This window comes from Meleagris gallopavo, chromosome Z (assembly GCF_905368555.1).
Source record: "Meleagris gallopavo chromosome Z, MGAL_WU_HG_1.1, whole genome shotgun sequence".
Lineage (NCBI taxonomy): Eukaryota > Metazoa > Chordata > Aves > Galliformes > Phasianidae > Meleagris > Meleagris gallopavo.
This window is the reverse complement of record NC_139435.1, coordinates 13317980-13343887: the sequence shown is the minus strand read 5'-3', so window position 1 is coordinate 13343887 and position 25908 is coordinate 13317980. Positions and strand designations below refer to the sequence as shown.

The window sequence follows — 25908 nt, the reverse complement described above, 5'->3', positions numbered from 1 at the left end:
CTAATATAAAGAAGTTTTTCCATATGTTTTTATGGAACTTTCTATGTTCGAGCTTTAGGCTATCACCCATTGTCCTATTGCTGTGCACCACTGAGAAGAGCCTGGTCTCATCCATTTACCTCCCACCTCCTTTTAGATACTTATAAATATTATCAGATGCCCTCTCAGTCTTCTTCTCAACCTGAGCAGAGCCAGGTTACTCAGCCAATCCTCATATGGGAGATTCTCCAGATGCTTTATCATCTTTGTGACCCTCTTCTGGACTTCTAGGAGATCCCTGCGTTTGTTGAACTGGGAAGCCAAGAGCTGGACACAGTAGTCTAAATGCAGCCTCACCAGGTCAGAGTAGAGGGGAAGGATCATCTCCCTCAACCTGCTGATCATGCTCTTTATAATGTACACCAGGATACCATTGGCCTTCTTGACTACAAGGACACGCTGCTGACTCATTGCTGACCTGATGTCCACCAGGTCACCCAGGTCCTTTGCAGAGCTCTTTTCTAGCAGGCTAGCCCCTAACCTGCACTGATGCATGCAGTTATTCCTCCCCAGGTATTAAACCTCATCAGGTTCCTCCCCATCTAGCTCTCCAGTCCATCCAGATCTTGTTGAATGGTAGCACAGCCTTCTGGTCTGTTGGCTACTCCTGCCAGCTTTGTATCATCAAGAAACTTGCTGATGGTAGACTTTATCCTTTCATCCAGGTCGTTGATGAATATATTGAACAAGATTGGACCCAGCACCAGCCCCTAGGAACACTGCTAGTTTCAGGCTTCCAACCAGACTCTACCCCACTGACGACAAACCTCTGAGCTCTGCCACTCAGTCAGTTCTCAGTCCACCTCTCCGTTTACTCACCTGTCCCATGCTTTCTAAGTTTCATAACAAGAATGCTGTGGGCAAAGGTGTCAAACATCTTGCTGAATTCCAGGGAGACAACATCCACTGTTCTCCTCCCATCTACGCAGCTAGTGGTGACATCATAGAACGCTACTAGGTTGGTAAAGCATGATTTCCCCTTGGTGAATCCACGTTGGCTACTCCTGATAACCATCTTCTCTTTCAATTGCTTGGAGAGGGTATCTGGAAGAGGTTGTTCCATCACCTTGCCAAAGACGGAGGTGAGACTGACTGGCCTGCAGTTTCCTGGATTCTCCTTCTTGTCCTTTTTGAAGACTGAAGTGACATTGACTATCTTCCAGTCTTCAGGCACCTCTTCTATTCACCAAGACCTTTCAAAAGATGATAGAGAGTGAGCCAACTTCACCTCTGCCAGCTTCCTCAGCACACGTGGGTGCTTCCCATCAAGGCCCTTGGATTTGTTTGCATTGATTTTTGCCAGACGGTCTCTTTAGCTCACTTTGATCTGTAAAACATTGCTTGGTTGGAGTGTTTACTTAATGCTCTTATGGTGCAGAATTGATAACCTTTAATCTTTCCAGTAGGACAGGTTGTCTCAAATGGATCTTGTCTGCGCTAGGAGCGGTTAGTGCATGTATTTTAACGTTCAGTCATGCTTCAGGGCTTATCTGGTAGTGCAGGCTTTTATAGCAACAGGGAGTTGGACTTGTGCCGCTGGCTAAGTGTTGTTTAGGATATGTGCCTAGTGAGTGTTTTGAGAAACATGTTTTATAAGTTGACAATAAATAAGGAGAAACCAAGCCAGCCCCGTAGTTTTTGGATGTAGCTGTCTTACAGGGGAAATAAGCCAAAGGACACTGTGAAGGACATGAACAGCCCACGTACAGTTGAATACCGCTGTTTCTTCTCTGTAAGAAGCAAGAATCCCTTTGAAAATCACAGTGTAGAATATGGAGAAAAATAGGTATTTCTAAAGCCAGTTTCTGACTGGAAACAACCTGAACTGATAAAAACAGACACTGAACTGTTAGAGAGCTTGGTTGATGTGGTGTTGGTACTGAAGAGGAATGGTCTGTTTTTTGTTCAGTTATGCACGCTAGTCCTGTTGCATCTTTCTGCTTTGCAGAGATCAGAACAACTAAGCCTCTCAATTTGGTCCATCTTACGATTTAAATTCCTACCTTTCTTGTTATATATTGTGTACATCACTTAATTATTATGGTCTCCCTACGGACTGCATCCTTTTTGAAATGGGGAGGAATCTCTGATACTGAAAAGTAACATCAGTGTGAGAGGTGCCTTACTAGTACATGGAGAAAAAGTGTGAATTAGACTGAAACCAGTGTTATGTGGTACAGGATTCAGAGGAGGAAATCTAAGGCTGGAATGAGAACTGCTCTGTCAAATGGTATCAAATATGCAATTAGCTTAGCTTACTGACTTTGTCATCTTCCATGTCCTTTGCCAGGACAAGGGCACAAGAAATTGATGAAAATAAAGGGATATTCTCACCACGTGTATGTGTACTCCATTATTATTCTGACCTGTGGATTTCCTGAACCACACAGTTACATTCAGATTATTATGTTATATAACCCTCAATGGACTTCTTCTTAACGTCTCTTTAGGCTGTAAATAAAGCTGGATCAGTCTCTTTCCCTATTCCCCTCTGCCATTGGAGAATGCAGGGGTTGCAGGGCCATGAGTAGAAGGCAGTGTGGATCACTGATGGGAGGGCTTGTCTGAGACAAGACAGGGTGGAGAAAGTTTTTTTCCTTGCTTCTGGAATTGCTTAGGTTTCTTACACCAAATACATGCAGTATAAAGCAACAGAAAGTGTTCTGGAACAGCAGCTGTAGCCTAATCCCCTCCTTTGCAGCTGAATATGTCAGTGCAGCAGCTAAGTCATCTTGTCTTTGGTCTCCAGGAGCCTGCTGCAAAGCTGAAGGGGGAAGGCTGAAGGATGACTTTGTTTTTCCGGTGCTCAGTATCTTCTGGCTGTCTCCAGTTCACATAAATGTTCCCTTGTTTTCGAGGAGGAATGTGTCTTTCTGAATTTCATGCTTTGTACCAACTACCCTAGAAGAACCGACATGTATGGTGGCCTCTTTCCAGTCCAGTCTGATTCTCAAGTCTTCAGGCAAAAATAAGCCTCTGGTATAATGTTCCGAACTAGATTTTATCTTGTTTTGCCATTACTTTCCCATAAGTATCAAGAGATAATTTCTTAGTCTTCAAGCCACCTCTGTCATTGTGAAATAACTTGAATTCTATCAGAGAGAGAGAGGAGGTGATGGTATTTTGGTGTCATTTTAAGTGTTTAATAATAATAAGTGTTTTCATATTTTAAGAGGTATACAGAAGTGCTGATCAGCAAAATTAATGCATTGAAAGCAGCTTCTGAGTCAACTGAGAGGTAGTGCCTTTTCCTTTCAGAACTATCGTTGTATTCAAATTCAGGTTGGACATTAGGAAAAAATTATTTTCTGAAAGAGTGGTTGGGTGCTGGAACAGGCTGTCCAGGCAGGTGGTGGAATCAGTGTCCCTGGAGGTGTTCAAGAAAGATTTGGATATTGTACTGAGGAGCATGGTTTAGTGAGGAAATGCTGGCGATAGGTGGATGGTTGGGCTGGATGATCTTGGAGGTCTTTTCTAACCTGGTGATTCTGTGATTCCAGAAGGAGGTGTGAAATGAGGTTTGGTAAAGAGGTCTTATAGTCAATGACATACTTAAATATTGTCTGAGAGAAACAACCTGGACAGTGCGTCCATCTCCATAGTTTCGGTACTAAACAGACTAAGGAATTCATATTCTCTACTATGACTGGGTTTTTTTCCACACTTCATGGCGCCAAAAAAATAAATGGGTTGCTTAAAATGGAGAACTGAGGCAGAAGCAGGAAATAAACCCACTCAAGTTTTAAAGATCACGATGTAGTGACTTAGTCTTTGAACTATGCTTTTTTTCTTAAGGAGTATTATATTTTAAAATAGTTGCATTCTGCTCTGATATTGAACTACAGATGTATTAAAGGACAAATTAGATAACTGAAGCTCTTAGTATGTTTCGCGTGCTGCTGATGCCTTGTATGTGAGACTCATTTGTGCTCTGTAAGACGAGTGAGGACAAGAAACATTTCTGGCAGGAAGCAAGCAGTTCATCTAAGGGCCTGACAGCTGACAGAGTGGTGGTGGGGCAGTATCTGTCTCTTAGGGGTCTCTGGAGGAGAAGACCAGCTCCAGCTGTAAGCAGGTTAGAGCGTGTGCTGTGAAGCTGAGGTTTCTGGTTTCATTTGTAAAACAAAGAAAGCATTGCAGTAGCCTCAGTGAAATAGGAAGTTTGCAAGGAGGGAAGTAGCTGTTAAGTCAGCTGTAAGTACTGAAATTCATTAACAGTTCTGCATCCTTCCTATGTGAGTGATGTACACATGTTGCCTGTTTTGGTGTCTCCTGGGGCAATCCAGTAGCACTTCTTTCCCTCAGTCCATATCCTTCAACCCTCATGCAGAGTTTCTGAGCCTGGTTTTGTGGACACAGACTTGAAAAAGTTGTTCATTGCTTTAGTCTTTAATATATGCTATTTAATATATGCTGTGAAATAAGACAAGATGTGAATGCTCAAAAGCCTCCTATTTGTGTGGTCTGAAAGTTTGAAGGCATGAGTAGTTTCAGTTGTTCATCCAAAACAGTACAAGAGAAGAGAATATATTAAATTAAATGGAGAATGAGTATACTGTGGGTTGGAGGGATGAGTACAAAACAGGTTACTGCAAAGTAGTATTTTTGTTATCCCTTAGTCAGCATGAATATATCTGGGTGACTTCTCTGGCACTACATAAGATAGAAAAAAATTTAATATTTTATTCTAATCTCCTTATCTGTAACTGCATGGGTAATGTAAAGCAACTATAAATACTTATAAACATTTCTCACAGATTTGTAAAGAGAAAAAGGTTATAAAAACAGAGTAGGAAGACTGTCACTGTGCTCACATGTTAAATTTGTTGTCACACTCCGGGGTATCATCATGCTCTTTTACTGAAGCATGATAAAGAAACTGAATTTCTGAGAGTTCTGAGTCCCAGTCTGCTCCTGAACCCAAGAGCCTCTGTGCAGATTAGAAGGTGAATTCTGCCAGATATATCCCCATCTTTTCAAAGCACTGCTTCATAAAGCATCTAGAGCATGACTCAGGAGTGCTTTGCTGACTGATTTCACCTATAAGACTTAAGAAAATGCAAAGAAAAATCTAAGCTTGGAAAGAGAAAGCATAGGCTATTAGGAAAATCAGTACAATTCACAACAACGAAAACAACATGCTACTGCTAAATAAGAAGTTATACCCAGTCATTTTAGCAGCTGCTGCATTTGTATGTGGGCTCTGAAATGACTGGTTTATTTCTGTCCTTCTTATGTGTGTTCTGAAAATACATATTGTTGTGATATCTCTATCATTTAGAGGTCTTTTGAGCTCTATCATTTAGAGCTACTTTGCAGTATTGAAATATTCCATGGGTGTCAAGCTAGGATATGTAAATTGAAAGCCAAAGGAGGGAAGATGCTTTTATAGCTGACAAATTTTAAGTGGGATATGGAGCAGGTAACTGCCTAAAATGCCATTTTCACTAGGACTGTGCCTGCTGATGTGTGTCTTGCGTGCTACCCTTGACAATGATTTTGTGTTAGCTTTAAAGAAGTAACCTTGAAGTATTTTTGAAGGATGAGCTGACTTTGGGGGAAAAAAAACAAAACAAAACACAAATTATAATCTTTTTATTATTTATTACTATTATTTAATTAAAAAAAAATCCTGGTAGTAATACTTGCATCCAGTCAATTTGAAATTCTTTTGGGTGAAGACAGTACTAAACTGGGTGACATGAAGTTTTGGGAAGGAGCATTCTTTCATTACTAAAATGGTTGGATGCTCTTCCATTTAATGTATTTCATTAATAAGCTAGATGAGAACAAGCTCATTACTGAAATACATGGGTAACACCAATTAAAGTAGGAAAACATTAGCCCATACTGGACCACAGTAAAATGAACTGCACTTGGATTAAAAACAAGCAGATAGGTTGGGGTTGGACTGCAGAATTATTTGAAAGTTATTTGGCAGAAGAGAGACTTAAAATGTAATTCTGAAAGAGATCTGGAGGGGAATGATTGCTGCAATTTTAACACATCAAGCAGCTGGGAAGAAATTGCTGTTGCAGATCTCAGCTGCGTGCTCACAAGTATTGTTTATGATGGAGATGCTAGTACTGTGTCACTGCAAATGTGGTATTGTATTTTTCATTACTAAAAGACAGAAATGGAAGGTGGAAATGAAGTTACAAAACCATTAGCTGTGTGTCAATTTGAGGAGTGGGAGTGAAGTGGCAAAATTGCTAAGATAGGACCCAGATACATCTCTGGAAATGGAATTGAAATCAGTAAGAGATGATAACAGCACATAAATATATTGATGATGGATTAACATAATATATTACTTGAAAGAAAAAAATGAGGTATGATTTCTCTGAACTCCTTGAAGCTTGAATTGGAAGGTCTGCCTTGCTGTAAATAAAGCTACACATTTCCAGGTGGATGCCCTGACTTAAGGAATACTCTTTTCCCATCCTTTACTCATCTTCAGGAAACACAGCTTAAAATGTGTCATTTTTTCAAGCAACCTGAGATGTAGAAATGAGCTATAAGCCATGACAGTCCATTTAAGAAAACTGAGGGCTCCTGGTGGATCAAGCTTATGCAGTCTTCTTGAAGTTGCAGCTTGCCATGACTTCACTACCACCTGCAGCTGTCTTCAAACCTCAATTCTTTACTTGTAGCTTCAGCTTTCAGGCTCCTTAAGAGAGTTGCTCTGCATGTGGTAACAATCAGGTGGACTCCATGGAACACTGGGCATCAGGAGTTCAGGGGGTTTCTTCTGCAGATTACAGCATGACAGAGATGGTTTACTTCTGAGGAAACCTTTTATGGAATATTTTTAGAAAAACATTAAACATCTTAACACTTTGCTTGAGCCTCATTGATTTCCTTCAAATTAAAATCACTTTCTGGCAAAAAAGCAAAATAAAAAACAGCAGTGAAACTTCTAGAGAATAAATTTAGAGAATATCAATTAAGATTGTTCATAACTGTTAATTGGTGGCAAGATTGGAGAGGGTACACTACATTTAGAGGACTGCTATTGCAAACTGTGAAGGAAATAATCTAACTGATGTTTTATAAAAGTTGTTGCTTCTAGAATCATTGGGATGTTGTTTTGCCATTCTGTAAAAAAAGCCTGTCCGTACACTGGAAGATTGGATTATTTTACATGGCTTGACCTGCTCTCTGAGCCCTTCTCTGCAGGGGGCATCTTAGGCTGTCAAAAAGCATGCTCCTTTTTGATGAAGTTTTATGCTGAGTAGCTCTGTCTGGTAAAGAACCAAGATGGGTGACCTTGGAATCTCTCTCTAGATGTTTCTGTGTATGGCAGAGCCCCGCCAATTGAATTGCGAGCCTAAAAACTGTAAAGAATTCACTCCGCATTAAGAAGTGAATTTTGAACTCTTTTATTTTTCCAGTGAATTTTTATTTTTTATTTTTTATTTTTTTTTTGCTTGAACAGACTGTCTGATAGGCTTACTTAAACTCTTATAAAGCACCTCTGACAAACCAGAGGGCAACATCCACCACTGAGTCTTAACTAGCTGTTGCTTCATGTTCCACTGGAGTCAAAGCACCTTCTGTTCTACAGAATATAAAGCAGGACAAGTGTGAGGTAATATACCAGCAGTTAAATGCAGTGCTTCTTTCTAAGTGTTATGGTTGTGCTTGTAGGTTAGCAGTCCCAAAGACTTGAGGAACATATGAATGAACATTTGTCATGGTTTCATGATTTTTGGTTATCAGTATTCCACATCATAACATCATGTAATGCACTGGGGGTTTGACTGCTGATGCTCAAGTTCTGGGTGCCTGTCCGGAGGAGAAGAAGAACTACATTTCCCCAGGGGACTTTGCGGTCAGCAAGGAGATAGAACTCCCGGCAAGGTCACCTGATGTTCGCTTCTCTGCCTGCGCTTCTCTGCCTGCACTTCTTCATCGGCTCAACTGGACTGCACTTCTCATCTCAGCGTTGTGGTGAGGCCGATCCGCCTTTCAGATACACACACACTCTCTCTCTCTCTCTCTCCTTATATTCTGCTGATACTATATTTAGTAAATTAGTTTGTTTCACCTCAGATTGCTGCCGCTGTTTTCAATTATTTCGGGGTCCCCTATTTTCTTTTTCCGGGGGCGCGGATCCGCGGATCCCTCCGCCCTTCTAGTCACGGAACCGGACCGAACCAGCCCGTAAACCGTTGACATTCTTGGTGGAGAATGCGGGCAAGGAGATACTGTGATCCTCCCACTGACCACAACAGAGAAGCAGAGCATGACCATACCAAGCAGGGAAGAGGACTGCTGCATGTAGATTTCTGTCATTCTTGAGCTAGGCAGTCTGAATGATTATTTCTGGCTTCTGTCTGTACTGTCCTTACAGCTCTGTCAGCACTTCAACCTTTAACACATAGTAGAACCTCTGAGTGCTCCAGTCAGGGAGAAAATGCAGCCTTTCCATGTAAATGGTTCTAGAGAGCAGGTCATGTCCTACGTACAGAACTACTTCCATTGGATGAAGACAAACCAGAAGTTACGTGTTACTAGAAAAGTAGTAGTGTCTTCCTTTATAAATTTGTTTGTATATTTAAAAACATTCAAGGTCAGTCTCGATGAGGCTGTGAGACCTAGCTGTAGATGTCCCTGTTCATTGCAGGGGAGTTGGTGACCTTTAAGGGTTCCTTCCAACTCAAGTTATTCTATGATTTATTTTTAAGTGTATGTATGGATATATATGTTCCATGTGTGTATGTATATATCTATATAATCTATTTATACAATTCGTGAAATATGTGCATTATAATGCTGTGATTATTATGTGCAGGGAACCTACATGATATCAAATTATCCTTTGCTTTTTTGGAGGGTGGTATTGATTTCCTGATCAGTTTCTGAACCTGCCAAAAAAAAAAAAAAAAAAAAAAAAAGAAAAGTACCAAAGCAAACACTAAGTGGTCACCAGAGTATTCATTAATCTGTTTGTATGACCTATGCAACTCTTATATCCCTAAGTAGCTCTTATTTTACCCTTGTAAGGACATGATGTCTTTGTAGCTGAGGTTCCTATGTGTGGCAGTGCCATCCTGTATAAATGAATGCATTTCTTAGCTGTGCTTTGTTCCATTAATCATGGCACTCTGGTTGCCTAAGAAGGGTGTATGATTGCGTAATCTGTTGCAGCAGTTTCAAAACCTCAAGAAGAGCAAGCGTTGAGGAACTGCTTACCCTGGCCGCAGGGAGAAGGGGGAAACTTGTGGCATAATGAGAAGTTGAGAACCTTGCTGCTCCTTTGCACTTCAACTCTGGTATGCTGGGTGTTCAGTTGAAGATGATGTCCTGTAAATTACTGCATGAGCTGCTGTTTTACAGCTCTTAATGATGCATTTTATTATGATATTAGGAATGATGATATCTGGAGGAGGCCATTTACTGCATCAAGACCATGAAGAAGATTGGTGTTAGAGATCCTGTGAGACTCATGTTTTTGATGGAACTACTGCTTCCTACAGAGTATGAAAATGTTTCTGAGTCTGACTGAAGAATGTGAACAATATTTTTGTATGTTTTTTTGTTGTTGTTGGTTTTGGTTTTGTTTTTTTTTTTTTAGGACGGCACTCTGATGGGGACATAACTATCACAGCATGCCTTGAAGGTAGTAAAGAAGAGAAATATAAATTCTGTTTGTGTTCTACATATATTCAGCTTGGAGTTAAATTGTGTGCTTTTACCAAGAGACTGCTATCATAACCAGTAGATTGAGAAGTAAAACTTGCTAAAGCAAGGTTAGAGTTCTTTCCAGAAAAAACATTCAAGGTTTCACAGTTCCTGTAAAGTCTGTCAAATGGAGAAATTCTGTGGCCTGAACTAATTTATTCAATTCTTTGCAATAGTCCAGCATAAGTAATCACTACCTATTGTGGCTTTAGAGATCTGCAAAGAGACCCCGATCTGAAATCTGCCAAGATTGTAATCCCTTTCCCAGTAAATTCTGTATTGTCAGGAAAACAGCTTTGAAATAACAGATGGCTTTTTTCATTAACAGTTGAAAACACCAGAGAGAAAGGAATACCTTTTTTGCAGTGGAAAAATACATTTTTCTGATTTAAAATAAAAAGTTTTTCCTCAGGCATGAACCAGCTTGAATATACGAACTCAGTAATAGCCATATATGTCAAACATAAAGAACTTGTTTCAAACCAAGGCTCTGTTTAGAGCACTATATAGGTATGTATTGCCATCTTCTCATTGCCTTGCCATTCACCACCGTCTATATGCAGAGTGCTAGGGAAGAGCAAGAACAGAGGCAAGCAGATCTGCTACTTCCCTTGTATGTGCAGCTTTCAGCTACTGAAAATGGTACAAGCTTTGCTTTATTTCACTGAATTACTTGTGCATCTTTGAAATCTTGCAGTGATGGACATTGCATATTTTTTTTCCAAGATTTTAGGAGATCCAGCTAATTCTGTTCAAAAAGTTTCTAATGTTGAAGTAACTCTTTATTCTGTGACTTATTCTAGGACTTGAAGGGTTTCTGACTTCTGGGTTATCTCACAAATAGGACACTTCCTGTAGAGGATTAATTAACAGGGAGCTGAATTCCCCTGTATGGAATGTTGCACTCCACTGAAACTCTCCAGGTTAAGCTCCTATTTTAATACAGCTTTTTATAACTGAAGAGATTTCTAGTTGAAAGTTTCCTCTTTGGGGATATTTGTAATGAAGATTAAGGGGAAAAAAGAAAAAACAAAAACTACTTGATAGACTCATAGAATAAGCTTGGTCTGGAAGGAACCTTAAAGATCTTTGAACTCCAGCTCACGAGGTCAGGCTGTTCAGGGCTCCATCCAGCCTGGCCTTGTGGACCTAGATCAGAATTAGGACTTGCAGGATGAAGGGTCTTGAGAGTGCTAAGAGGAGCTTTGCATACCTGAGAACTATGTATTTCTGCTAGCAGTGTTTTCAGTCCACTTCTCTGTTGTAGGTGGTTGTTTCAGGCTGTTTTTGTCTAGCAGCTTTTAGCATTTTATTGTATGTGAATCTGCAGATATGGCTTGTTAATTCCCTCAGATATTTCTGTTCCATGGGCCATCCATGGAAAACTGCTTTCCTCCAAAATAATAGCCTGCAGGCATTCTTGAACAACAAAATATGTAATCTTAGATGGATAGGGATCACACATTAAATTAAAAAAAAAAAAAAAAAAAAAAAAAGTAAAAAAATATCTTATTTAAATAATAGAGTAATGTGTGACCTGGTCTGTGTTCCTGCTCTGACAGGGGTTCAGACTAGATGATCTTTTAGGGTCCCTTTCCAATCCCTGATATTCTGTGATTCTGTGAAAATAATTAATGAAGTGGACAACACATCTTGTTAGTTTAGGATCAATGGGCTAGCAGAAATAATTGTTTTCCCATTATCTTCAAGGCCTGGAAATACTGCTAATATCATCAATTTGCAGAGAACTTCTGAGATATCTGTCAGAAACCAAATCATTATCACCTGTTTTTACTTATTTTAAAAAACAAAACCAAACAAAACCAAACAAAGCCTGCAAGAGGCAGAGGATGCTCCTGATACTGTTGTCAGTTTTGCACTTTCCCTGGGTAGAATTTGTACCTGATTGACTAAATGACTTAAATAAATGACTGATTTACTTGTATGTGCCCTGCAGTGAGTCTTCCTGAATCTTCAAGGAACAGATGTTTGTTTTTTCAGGATCCAGAAATAGCCAGTGATTTCTGAAAATACTCGAATAATGTCTGGAGAATATGTGGGCTGAAATAATTTTTTTTGCTCTCCAGATTGACAAAGGAGTGAAAATTGTCAATAAAAGTCATTTGATTGTGGATTCAAGAATTTCTTATATACAGATCATTTTTCACTTTTTTGGCTTCCTTCATGCTCACTAGGTTTATTAACTTGATTTACACAACAGATACTTACTCATATTGATTTCCTTTATCCTGGCATTATTTTTGAAAGTTTCATCTGCCATCTTTTAAAAATCAAACAATTTTGTATTATGAGGGTCAGGTAAGTTTGTTCTGTCTCTTCCTCCCTTTTTTTTTGGTTAGGAAAAAATAATGTTTGGATGTCTTTCCAAACTAATATCTCAAATTAGGATGAATTTATAAACATTGACTGTCTTGGGGTAGATTAGGGCTGGACACTGCAGAGTTTAGCAGTGAAAAACACATTATTTTCAGCTGTAGTTTATGTTCAGTTTTTCTGAGTGAAGTATAGTCCTTTTGGTATCACAGTTGCTCAGGTAGAGCTCTGCTCTCAACATGTTTTATGAAAGTTCTAATTCTGAAAGCCTATTTATGCCCTCAAATACAAAAGATCAGAATATGAATGCGACTGTGATCCTGGTTCAGCAAGTTGAAAAGACTGGTACATACTAATTTAAAATAAGAGAGGGTGTGTTTTGAACAGAGTGACCCAGTGAATTTTCCTGAGCACTCATCTAGCTTTTTTATGAAAAGCAATTACGGCTTTGAAACTAATCTGAAGTAGTTTACTCACTACTCATAGGAGAGCAGGTTGATGAATGTGACTGATAAAGAGGCTGCAGAAGGCAGACTGTTATTAGTCACAGCAAGGTCCACTCTTTAAAGCAAACTGTGGACTATGCTATATAATGGGCAAAGTAAGTTAAATTGCAGAGTCTGTTAAGTGTAAGGACTGGAATCATAAACAGCTGAGCTGCAAAAGATATTATATGTAGGTTGCTCTGCAAGTAATGCCTCCTATTTAGTTCCATGGAAAATAAAACAGATAAAAAGAGCACAAAAACATTGATAGATCATATTCTCAGACTACAAAACACTATTTTTCAATAGTCATTACCTTTAGCTGTGCTTAAACGGTCTGCACAGCTGAAGTAAATTGCTGAAAAGCACTGCCTGCTGCCTCACTGTGCTCACTGTTTGGTCTCCATAAATGGCCATCAAGCATCAGTGAACATCAAGGGGGGCTGTTCTTTGTGCGTGGAGGAATTCAGTGACACAACTCTGCTCCATCTGCACTCCCACATCAGATGCCATTTTGTTAGACTACCCTTCTGCTGCTATCTGTCACATGGCAGCAACATCTAACAGAATATTGGTGGGAAGGTTCAGCCTCTACTGCCGTAGCCCAAACATCTGCTCTGATGTTGTAGGCCAACATAATCAAATAGGAGGCATTACTTTCAGAGCAGCTCTTGTATATGTGCCATGCAGCGTAACTTTTTCCAGGTGATCAGCAAAAAAGAAAAGGTAGGGTATAAAACATTTTTAATTCCTTACTGATCTGAGAGGTAGTTATTAAAAATTCCTGAGAGACTCAATACCGTCAGATATTGCAAGCAGCTGAGCACAGGGCTTTGTACCTGGAGAAATGCTGTGAAAGCAGTAGCATTGCTCGTGTCAGGACTTCAGGGATGTTGGCTCACTTTTCTTCCAGGGACAGGCCTTACAGCCAGGGTTTCTTTCCTAAATTCTGTTAGTTAGCTCTTTGAAACCCAGAGTTAGAAATGGCCTCTCAGGGCAGGTAGGTCCAACCTATGCCTCTTTCCTACCGTGAACAAAGGACAGGAAGATTAAAGAGGGCCTGACTTTGCTCTGCACTGTACTTGGGCGCAGGCCTCACATGCTGTAGCAGGTAGTCTGGAGATGTGCTATTTTGAAGTCTTGTTGAATTTATGCAGTTAGGTGATGAAAGGCTTGCTAGAAAGCAGCACAATGTTGCTTCTGTGAGTTGGAGGCTTGTTAGAGCAGCCCTCTAAGTAGGGGTGCTGAGGGCCTCCCTGGCAGTAGCTCTGCTTCTTGCAGTGGAAATAGTTATGCAGAACCAACGCAAACATGAACAAGGATTTTAAAAATTAATTTTCTCTCTTTTAAAGGTATCCATCAGTAATGCTTTGCAGTGTTTTTCATCCTTTGCTCTTTTTTGTTTGCCCATCTGTTGTCATATGTTGTATGATGGCCAGGGCACAGAATGCTCATGACTTAGGATTCTCAATTCTGCACTGGGGTGACCACAGTGAACTCCTAAATTTTTAGAAAAGAGCATGGTAAAAAATCATGCTTGGTATGCCCTGTTTTTTATGAGTGGTTGAGAGCTGGGATGTCAAAAAACAAAAAGCTATCCTGAGCCAAATTTGACTGATCTGAAGTCATGGCAAAACTTTTTTTCCCTTGACAGATAGATAAATTCTTCCTTTTAAGGCTTATGTGCTACGTTTTGCATTGTGGTAGAAAACTCAATTAATTTGTATTTGGACACATATTAATCATTGCATTGACTTCAATTAGATATATTTGTGTACCTATGTTTTTTTCGTATTTATATATTTCTGTTTGGTCATTCTGGTGCCAGGACCTTGTTGAAACTTTGTAAGAGATGAAGTTAGAATTTATATTGCAAATTATACGAGGTATGGATGGGATAAACAGTGACAGAAGAGATGAGCAAGCTAGAAGACTTTTAGGAGGTAAGTCTGTTCCTACATTTTTGTTCGCAGTGAATTCCAAAATGCTGAATAATCCAGTTGTAACATTCTGTTCATCTGTTTTTCACATATTGCGCTGTTGAGCACATGGGCATCCTGATCATGCAGCAAGCAGGTGCTGCAGAAGCTGCTGAACACCAATACCTGTCTTTCTCTGACATGAACCCATATGGAAATTCTCTGAGAAAAATATACCTTCTCAAGTACATCATAGTAGTAATTGCTGTGTTGTTAGGCAAAGAAAAAATTGTATTTATCAAAATAAGGTGTTTGTGTTTACTAGTAAGTTAAACTTTGCTTCTTGTAACTGTCAGTACCTGGGAGGTAGTTAGGTTCAGTTACCAGAACTTTGTGTAGACACTGTATTGTAATATCTGGACATCTCTGCTGCATTTATGATTTAAATTGTTTCTTTTATCTCAATTCATTTTTCCCCCAATACCCTTATGTTATCTAGCTGATTTGTCTGGAAAAAAAACCTGCTGAGGAACAGAGAATTGGCGGAAGTGGGCTTTGTGTTCTGATGCAGAGTGGTTTAATGCCACAGCTCCTCTGTATATGCTGCAACTTACCATCCTATTGCAGGGCAGTTTTAGCAGACTCATCCTTTGATCTTGCACTTAAGATCAATTACCCTGTCTTGAGGACATGCTTCTTACAATTAACTCAGTGTTAATGCTTCCTCTTAGGTTATGAAATTCTAGGATTTAAGGCAGTGGGGTCAAGTACCATCTCTCTACTTCACAGCTTTTATAATAACTAACGCTTGCTTTCTCCAGAGTTTTATCTGTGTGTTGACTTTGGCATGGAATCTGCTGTTTTTGAATGGGTCATTAACACCAACTCTGCAAAGCTTCCATGGAATATACATGTTTTGCCTAAACTGTAGGTGATCTGAAGCAAAATAACAAAAACAACCCTAAAGCTTCTCTTTATTTCCTTGGCTCTGCTGAAAATCTCCTGCACTGCAGGCAAGGTTATTATGACTCTGTTTTTAGTTCTGTCAGCTTCTACAGCCTTTTCTTAAGTTCTTGTCTCTTCTGCTATAGATGATCTGTTTTGCTGCATTGTCTCTTCTTGTCTTCTCATTGTGTTTTGTTATTTTCTTCTGTATGTAGTTTTTTTTTTCTTCCCATTTTCTGTTTGAGTTGTGATTCTCAGTATTTACTCTCCTTTAACCCCCTTCCTTTGTGGCTCCGGAATATTTGTGTTTGATACAGTGTTTAATAACCATTAGAAAGCCAGTCATCTTCTGTGAGGAGTCATCATTGCCAAGGGTCAGTAATGACTGTCTCTGAACAGACAGGTGTTTCATTTTCCTTCTTGGGAAGGAGAAGCATGATGAGAATCTGAATCAAAAGTTAAAAGCAATTCAGAGAATTGCTACAGTAAGATGTGTAATTTGAAGCTGATGTTATCAGATGAGCCACATTACTCAGTGCCACAGTTTGTTTCCAGTTCTGGTGGTGTTGTGGTTTTGAAAGGCTTCAGAAATTGTGGCAGTTGTGGAGAGAGCAGTTACCAGTCCAGAGACAATATTATGAAGAATATGTAATAAGCCGTAAGTCCAGAAATGATAGATTGCTCACATTTTTCCATTGTGAGATCAAGCTGAAATCAGTCTCATCTGTAGCTGAAGAAAATGAACACAGGGACTCTTTTGCCAGAATTTATTAGAAGTAAGAAATCTTTGCCAAGTGTGGAATAAAAACGTAGAACTAAGCTTTTTGGCAGTGAAATGTACACTGTTTTTGGAACCAGTGTATGAAGAGGACTTTAGGTAAACTCTATGTCCTTGTATGTTCTTCAGTTAAATGTCTGTCGTCCTCTCCTGCTTTGCTGTAATTGTTCTATAAGACACTCCTGGATGCATGCTAAGGACATTCTCTACTGAATGGAAACTGATAGGGCTTTGAAATATTGATGAATATAAGGTTGATTTTTAATTCTCTGTCAATCTCAGCTAACTAAAGCTCTACGTGCTTTTGTCTCAAATACTTTCTAATACTATAGAACCTGAAGACTGCTCACTTTAATATAAATACAGCTACAGAACTGTACAGCACCAGAGGTCAAGATGATCAGTTTAACAGAAGAAAATGTGTTTGTGTGCTTCTTTTTATGGTTATACCAGTTTGCCAAATTCTGCTCTTATGTATTCTTTGAATGTCATCATGCCACTCAATTTTCATTGAGCTAATCCAAACACAAGGTCTTCAAGAATTCATGCTGTAGATTAAATATGAATCATAAAATCATAGAATGGTTTACGTTGGAATGGACCTTAAAGATCATCTAATTCTAACCCCCCAGTAAGTTCCTACTGATATTCTGTGTCATAAATCTTATTGATATTTCTTTCTTTCTTACTTGTACTGGTCACTGCTGTATCCCCAGCGGTCTGTCTTGGGATTGGTGCTCTTTAACATCTTTATCAATTACATCGATGACGGAATCGAGTGCACCGTCAGCAAGTTTGCTGATGACACCAAGCTGAGTGGTGCGGTTGATACAGTGGAAGGAAGGGATGCCATTCAGAGGGACCTCAACAGGCTTGAAAGGTGGGCCTGGGTGAACCTAATGAGTTTCAACACAGCAAAGTGCAAGGTTTTGCGCTTGGACCGGAGGAATCTCAGGCATCCATACAGACTGGAAAGAGCAGTCCTTGAGAGCAGCCTTGCAGAGAAGGACCTGGAGGACCTGATGGATGAAAAGCTTAACAAGAGCCAAACGTGCCTTTGCAGCTCAGAAAGCAAATGGTATCCTGGGCTCCATCAGAAGAGGGGTGGCCATCAGGAACAGGGAGGTGATTGTCCCCCTCTACTCTGTCTTGTGAGGCCCCATCTGCAGTACTGTGTCCAGATCTGGAGCCCCCAGTACAAGAAAGACAGAGAGCTGTTGGAGAGGGTCCAGAGGAGAACCACAAAGATGATCAGGGGACTGGAGCACCTCCCTTATGAAGACAGGCTGAGGGAGCCGGGCTTGTTCAGCTTGGAGAAAAGAAGGCTGCGGGATGACCTCATTGCAGCCTTTCAATACCTGAAGGGAGCCTACAAACAGGAGGGGAATCAACTGTTTGAAAGGGTAGATAACAGCAGGACAAGGGGAAATGGTTTGAAGTTGAGGGAGGGAAGATTTAGGTTAGATGTCAGGGGAAGTTCTTTACAGAGAGAGTGATGAGGTGCTGGAACAGGCTGCCCAGAGAAGTTGTGGATGTCCCATCCCTGGAGGTGTTCAAGGCCAGATGGATGGGGCCCATGGGGCTCTGGGCAACCTGGTCTAGTATTGAATGTGCAGGTTGGTGGCCCTGCATGCGGCAGGGGGTTGGAGCTTGATGATGCTTGAGGTCCCTTCCAACCGTGACCATTCTGTGATTCTGTGAATGCCTGCTTTTGTGTTTATTGCTTGAAAGGCTTCTGCCCACTACGATGTTACTTATTTTGTGCTCATTCATCTTTTCATTTGCTGCTTCACTTAAATAAAATTTAAATATTCCTATTACACATTCATACTTATAAATATAGAACTGTGTCACAAATCCTGATTTTTCAGTAATGGGATGGAATTTATTAAAATATAGTGGAGAAGAAATTTACTCCCCATTTGTCAAATGTTGCTTTTTTTGAGATGGGTAGTCTCTTTATGCTGCCAGTGTAAAGGGGGTAATACTACTGTAAGCAACAGCAGCAAAGAACTGAAGAATATGAGGAATTATCCTTGTGCCCCTGGAAAATGCATTATTCAGTAATTGCCACAGTGATATGTGTGTGTCTGAGCCCAAACTTAACATTGTTGTTGGTCATATTGTTTCCTTTTGAGTGAATGTGAACTGTGTTTGTGTAAGCAACAGCCATGCAATAGGTACAGCTCCAAGTGGAAACTACTAATAGCAGGTCACTGGAATACCTTTTTAGTTGGCAGTTTTCCATAAGATCAGCGCAGTTTGTGTGTTTGCCACTTAAACACTGATATGATGCTATCTCTGGTGCTGGGAGTTTAGTTTCTCCACTGCCAGAGAAGATGAACTTGGGCTTTTTGCTTTTGCCTGCTTTTTTCCCCCTGCAAAACTGGCAAAATGACTGCTGGTATATGCACAATAATAAAACTTGTCAGACACAGCCAGCCAGAGTTCTTCAGAATTCACATTTAATTTATTCACAGCACAGCGTGCAGCAGAGCTGATGGCTGCAAGTTAATGTGCTGCACTTTAATGAGATAACCGTTTGCCTCCCAGGTTCTGAGGCGTCTGATAGTTTTATTTGCCAACGTGGCCAAAGGTAGAGTAATAGTCATAAGAAATTGCTCTTCTACACTAAAATATTTTATTTACTTAGAATGTACCTTTTCCAGGAAGAAATCAGCAAAGTAATTAAATTGTCTTTCGCTATTTTAGCACAGGAATTATTTTATTTTATTTTTGGAGCTTGAATTTTACAGTATGTCTTTGTATGTGTTCATATTTGCAAGTATTACCTAGATAAAAATACTCCATTCACAATTTCTCTGCACTTTTGGAATTAAATTTCCACCTGTTTCTGACAGCTGATCCCTGCGTTTCCTTTAGATGTATGCGTTTTTGGGGAGGAGAGGCAGTGGGAGAAATGTGGGAACACAGCAATGTCAAATACAAATACAGAAATATCACTGTGACAGAACTGCAAAGTCTTCCCTTAAATAGCAGATTATATAGCTTCAGTCAGATTCTGAAATCTAGATGATGCCCATCTAGTCTTCAGGTTATAACTCAATCTTTTAACAGCAGCAGTTATCTGGTTAACTAATTAGCGCATCCATAATGAGAGGATGACCCTTCCTCAGGAAAAACCCTTTCCTCCACTGGACCCCTGCTGAGTGGGATGCAGTAGGCTGCCCTTGTCCTGCTTTGTCTCAGTGGGTTTTGAAACAGGTCCGGCAGCACACTGCACGCAGACTGTGCCTCTTTGAAACCAGCTTCTGGCAGTCTTGCTGTCCATACTACTGAAATAAGTGAGTGTCCTCAGAGAGGCTTGCATTGATTTATCTAAAGCCAATTAAAATCACATTTTAAGTCTTTCTCATACTCATGCAGAAACATTGTTTTTGTACACAAAGGAGTGTTAGAGATGGAGTTAACATCGTTTGTATGTGTTAACCTTTAATGTCTAAAATGTGTCAAAGTGAAGGTCAGACTGACCTTTCACTTCATCCGTTTACACTCTACGGTGTTTTCTGCAAGAACCCACGCTGTTAAACTTGCCACCTTAACACCAAAGTACGCGCACACTGAGAAACCAGGTAGTTCTGTCAATTTTGTGCACCATTTGCAACACAAGATATTGTCCACTTAGATAAAAATACATATATAAGCTATTATGAGGAAATAACTGATCGATTTGTGGGAAAAATTTTACAATAGGTTTCACACATACCTGACGTTAGTTACAGTCTTCTCTTGTTTCTTTGCTGTTAACAGAAGGTTGGGAGGAGTGGAGAGGAAAGAGGGAGGTGTGTGGAGGAGGGAATGTGCCACTGAACATAACTGGTGTTCGAAACAGGGGTGACCAAATTTGTGTCCAGCCCTTTGCCAGAAGACTTCATAAAAAGATATAGAGGTACTATATTAAAGAACACTCATACTAATCACTACAATAGTGATGTGATGCAGCCTGTAGGAAAGCACCTGGAGCTGAATTTCATTGTGTTTTTTCAACCAAATAAAAAAATCTTACTTTCCAGCACTGAGAAGATGGAAAGAAGTGCGAAGATAGAATACAGGCACACTTGCCATTGCCAGTGCCGAATCCTTTTTAGATACAGGATCTTTCCTCACTTCTGGGCAATAAGCTACTTGCTGATGTGTAGCTTTTCCTATGATGTTTTCAGCACATCAAAAGGAAAAATCATGCATATATGCAAGGAGAGGTTTTGCAGAGTGGGCTGTTGGCTGGTTGGTTTGCCTTCAAATAAGTGCTTCCGGTATGGCAAGATGGTTCATTCAGCTCCTGGGGTGTCTTTCTATTCTTATTGATGGAGCTTTAGGTACTCGAGCAGTCTGAGATTAATTGTTATGTACTTGGCAGAGGAAGAGGTAAATCACAGCTGTGAATAGCCCAGTGCAGTTTCCTGTGTCATTAGGAGCTAGCAGCTGAGTTTGTTACCTGTTGATCAGGAGTTAATGAGATTATCTTAATGAAGAAACTTGAAGTTCAGAAAACTATTTAAAAGATTTGGGTTTTTAATAGCCTCCTACAGTGAAAGAAATAAAGTCTTTTTCAGGATTTTGCTCTGAGTTTGTGTCCACAGCTGCCCAACTTGATGTTACTGTTATTTTTCTTGAAGCTTCCACAGGGTTTCCAGGTCAGTTTGTTGTTGGTGATGAGTGTTTTCATCATGTTGATGAGACTTCATGTTTTCCTTGTTTTGTCTGTTACCAAATTATTTTGGCAGCCTTTTAGAGTTTGATGTATAATGGTTGTTTTTGTATTTTGTTTCAGAAATTGTTTTAGTCTGATTAAGCACATTTCTTTTTTCAGTTATTTCCTGGTGAGTTGAATAGCTGAATACAAGAGATGATCTTTTTGTGCTGTTGCCATTTTCTACCCAGTACTATGGTATAATAGTTAAAAAATGAGTAATGCTTAAAGGATTAAGGGTAGTACTAGGTCTTCTGAGGATAGCGTATAAATTTGAGAATTAAATGGTAATGTGGCTTCATTTTTCTTCCTTTTAGGCAACGTCTGCTTTCAGATACCAAATTCAGTGTCTTTCTATATTGCAGTAATTTCCTTATGACTGTGATAGTCTAAGAATAAAAAGAACCAGGCATTTAGAAATGGCAATATCTTTTGAGGACCACTGACTGTAATTGGGAAGAAAATTGGATAAACTCTCAGGTATAGAAGCCTTTCTCCAAGCTTGAAATGAAGCAGTGTACTTCAAGCTAAGTACAAAAATACAGCCTGACAGTAATCTAATGCTAGTGCCATCTGAGAATAAACACAGCTTGAGTAGCTCAATCTGTGAAACATGAAACTGTCGCTGTCTATATCAACCAGAGTCTGGCTTGTGTTGTGCTGGGAGTACCCCAAGGACTCTTTTCCTCAATGCTCCAGCAACTGGTTATCTAAGCCTAGTCTTTACAAAGGAAAGGGGAAAAGTAGCAGGAGTTTTGCTGTCATTGTAAGTATGCCTTTGTAATGCACAAAAGTAACTAAGGCATGGAAGAATATGAAAGAACAATGTTTTAAAAATCTGGTTGCTTTGATATTGTGGGTAGGAAGACGATTGTTAAAATTTCTGTTCAAAGTTTAGTATGTAATACAGGGAAAAATAATACCAAAATATGGTCAAGAGAAGCAAACTTTCAAAATCAGAAAATACTTGAATTAAGACTGCTTGCACAGTTTTAGTTTCTTCCCATTTTGTGGATGAGTTTGTGTCAGTGCATAGTTTTAGAGGATGATATATTGTTTCTCACTGTAGAACGTCTGTCTCATTGCTTCTGGGGACTGCTCAGGTTGGTACTTGGCTGGGTTCTCTTTGGACTGTGTATGGCTCCGTAGCTTACTGCTGAAATATGCAGAAAGAATGGTTTATTCTCCCACAGATCTTTCTGCAGAACAAGTGAGTCTGATCTTCCTTGTTTGTCTTTCTCTTTCTTTTCCCAGATACCCTTGCCATTCACTTTGAACACAAAGTGCTTATCTGTGGTTTCAGATTCTCATCATACCTCAGCCCAACCTAAATTCTGGCTGCTGTGGAGGATTTGCTCTTCTTTGTTTCAGTAAAGATGGCCCCTTCTTTTGTCTGACAGCATTTTCCACTGGCACCATCACCTTTTCTTTTAGGCTTTCTTTTGCATTTCTTGAAGGAGAGGAATTCTGTTCCAGACTGGGAGTCTCATTCCCATCATTTTCTAAAATTGAGATCTACCATGATACAAAATATGAAGCACTTAGAAAGCAACTGATGAGTTGTGACTTTTTTTTATTCTGTTCATAATTGCCTTTGTTTATTTTAGCTCTCCTGTTTGATTGTTTTTTTCCGACTTCATGGATATCTTTTTATCCTTAAGTGGTTAGATCTTTGTAGAAGTACAGGCTGTCCATGATGTCTCTGTTATCTAGAGCAATGCAGCCATGCTCAGTGATGAGGATTTTTTTAAACTATCCCAATATAGCTGTTGCTACTATGGTTGTACTTCAGTGAGACGGAAAAGAAATAGAAGTATGACTGAATATGAGAGAGTATGTTAGGCAGGAAAAACAACAACAAAAAAAAACCCCACGCAACTTCTGGTGCTCAATTTGAAACACTGTGGGCCTGCATTTCCAGACTCTTGCACTCCCAACAGTTGTCATTCTCCCTGCCTCAAGCACATGCACCTTAGCCTTCAACCTGCTGCTTTTGCTGGACTGTGTGACTGGTGTCTGGAGTTACAGAGCACCTTAAGGGCTGTTTTATGTTCTTTCGTGTGCTCAAAGCTTGGTTTCTAAACAAGAACTTAGGGCAAAGACACCTTAAGTTTCTGGTTCAAGGCAGGATTTATGCCTTTGGGTACTGAGCTGTTCAGATATGAGACTTGACTCATTTCTGGGCAACTCATTGCTTGAGAAATGCTGTGGTAAGAAGATCTGGTCACACGTAGTTAAGGAGTAGAAAGCGGTTTTTAGGGCCACAGTTTTAGACTTGATACCTCAAAATTCCACATGAAAGGTTTTTAACTAATTAGTACTTGAGATACATATGCTGGGATTCATCCCACATAGTTTCAGCTGTCTGAAGTGAGCTGTTTGTCTCATCTAAGGAGGAAAGGACTGTCTGCATAGGTGGATCATCCTCACTTGCATTAAACATCGGGACAAGCATGAGAATCCATTAGAAGTTCCTGTCTTCATCTGTCTCTGCAGGACTTTAGCTGGTCAATTCATATAAGAAACTACAGTTGGGTGAGGTGTTTGGGGTCAAAAACATGGATCACCTATGTGGATGTCCATTAGTGTGATGAGATTAACTATTCAAAGAATTGCTGTTCCTGCAAATAGCTACTGTTCTGCTGGGGGCAGTTCTACTGCCAGAATTGTTTAGAGGCCTTGCACAATTTTTAATGTTTGGTGCTGAGGATTCTAATCCACATTATCAAAATTCTGGAAATCTTCTCTCAGTATCACCTGATAGTTGCAGGAGTGAAGTGGTAAAAATGTTTTTCTGCTTCGGCTTGGTTTCAAATAGGGTGACATAATTTTTATCAAACTGCTTCTACTAGTGCTTTAATTCAGCTAACAGATTGATAAGTACGATTCCTTTTCCAGTCAAAACGTCAGTCAGAACTGCCTGCTCCCCAGAGTACTGTACACAATAGCATTTTAACATCACTATTGTAGTAATTATTCTGAGCATCTTTCTTTTATGGCACTCACAAGAAAAAGAATAACTTTTTGCTGAGTTTCTAGACCCTAATTTTCTCCCTAAGTATGCTCTGCTGACACCTCTTTCCTTTCTGGCTGTGCAGTGTTTGTTCACTGCTGGTACCCAGCTGGGAGCTCCCTGTCTTTGTTATTGAGCTGCCACAATAGAGGGCAGGAAGGATCCAAACAGCCTTTGTGCCTGTGAACAGGTGGTTTGAATGTTCAGAGGAGCTGATGAATAGACAAACATATGATCTGACTGCCAAGGAAAATGATTTGATATCAAACAAAAGGTCACATACTGGCAAAACTGTTTTACTGGTGGTATGAGGGTGGGGACTGCTCTGCTCACTATTCATTTTCCTCCTACACTGAGGGATGGATTCTGCTTCTATTGCAGCTCTACTCACTGCAATAGAGTGCTTTTTGGGTAGCATAGAGCAAGACTTGCCCTTTCACAATCATGGAACATGCAGCAAGCAGGGAGGATCTCAGCATGGATTGATTGCTGTTTGTCTCATAGAATCATAGAATTGCTCAGGTTGGAATCTTCCTCTTTGCAGACTGTTATTTTTTGGAATCGCACATGAAAATGTGCCTGGCACCTGCATTCATGCTTGCCTTTTCATCCTTGATGGCTTCATTTACTGTTCAGAGCTCAGTGCCCTTATGTGCCTTTTTGTGCCTACTTGACTGGTGAAAGTCAATCAATGCTAGGAAATTTGGCTTTCTATAGGCAAATAGTTGCACTGCCTTGTTTCTAGAATTCTTCAAAGATGCAAAGATGCTCACTTTTGGAGGATTTAATATTTAATATGGATTTGTATCTCTGTGCAGAGTTATATTAGTGAAATAAAGCAAAATGTGGAAAATATTTTTCCTTGGGGATGAGGTGCAAATCTGGCCATTTATTTATTTATTTATGACTAGGAACCTGGTGTAAGAAAGATCTGTATTTGAGGTGCATTGCAGCAAATGAAGAAGCTGTTGTATTTTCTATATGCTCTCACATAGAATAGCTTGCAAATTCAAAAATATTCTTCCCAAGATTTTGTGCTGGTTTTTCATTTGGCTTTCATTCATCTGCACCTACAGTTTTGCTTTTTATTCTTATCTCTTAGAAGAAATTATGATTCACTCAGTAGATCCGTCAGATTATTAAAACCTTGCACTTGATGAGTGGGCTGCTTTAAATCTGCCTGGAACAATGCTAGGAAATATGGTGCTGAAATCAGTTGTTGATGTTGAAGAATGTCTAGTAATGAGGTCTGAACATTAGTAACACCAACAACTATCTCACTATTATAAAGCGTGGCAATTTTGAATTTCAGTTTTAAGCCCTGTCTTTTCAACTGCAGTGTCACTGTATGTTACAGTTAGGCACTGCCAGGCTTAAACAGCATGTATCTCACTCAAAAAAACATGGATGCCACTGACTCCCAGCAACAGTCAAACTCTGTCAAGTCATTTTCAAAGGTTTTTTTGGAAGAAAAAGGTACAAGTATATGCTCTGAGAGTTTTTCAAAAGAACTGAAGCAGATTAGTTGAGATATGTTTAAAACAATATTTGTAGCTACAGCAAAGGAATGATTTCTTCCCTTTTTCTTGTTGTACTCAATGAAAAGAGATTTTAATACTTTCTGCTATTAGGTTGGAAGTGCCTTTCAAAAACCAGAGGGGAAGAGAGTACTTAGTGGGAAGACAAATACTATAAATCTGAATTCATGATACAAAAAGAGCTCTTTTCATTAAAACAACTGTGTGTTGATAAAGATGCAAATCTGCTTCACAACAAGTGCATCACAAATTTTCTAGACAGTGATTACAATTTATGAATTAGAGCTAATTAAAGTATGTCACTAACATGATGTACAAAATGGCTAATTGCCAGGAGAGGAGCAGAATTAGGAACTTCCTGCAAATTTTAATTTTTAATGAACATCTTTAGATTTCAAAACACACTTTCTGATTAGATAAATTTATTCTTTGTTTATACATCAGAGCTGTTGTTAGCCT

The 25908-nt window shown here is 39.6% G+C and overlaps 1 protein-coding gene across 7 annotated transcripts in view; it reads left to right on the top strand.

Moving 5' to 3' along the window:
• Positions 1-25908, top strand: part of PLCXD3 (phosphatidylinositol specific phospholipase C X domain containing 3) — a 98318-nt gene that overhangs the window by 9601 nt on the left and 62809 nt on the right. The window contains exons 2-5 of one of the 7 annotated variants that reach the window (XM_085212941.1): positions 9196-9317; positions 9413-9522; positions 9620-10649; positions 14374-14488. The exons of 3 other annotated variants lie outside the window; for them this stretch is intronic. In XM_085212941.1, the coding sequence (XP_085069067.1) occupies positions 14398-14488 (91 nt within the window). In that variant the 5' untranslated portion in view covers positions 9196-9317; positions 9413-9522; positions 9620-10649; positions 14374-14397. Of the gene's footprint in view, positions 1-728; positions 7993-9192; positions 9318-9412; positions 10650-14373; positions 14489-25908 lie in introns of those variants that run through there. 3 more of the 7 variants (XM_085212939.1, XM_085212940.1, XM_085212938.1) reach the window with 3 other exon arrangements.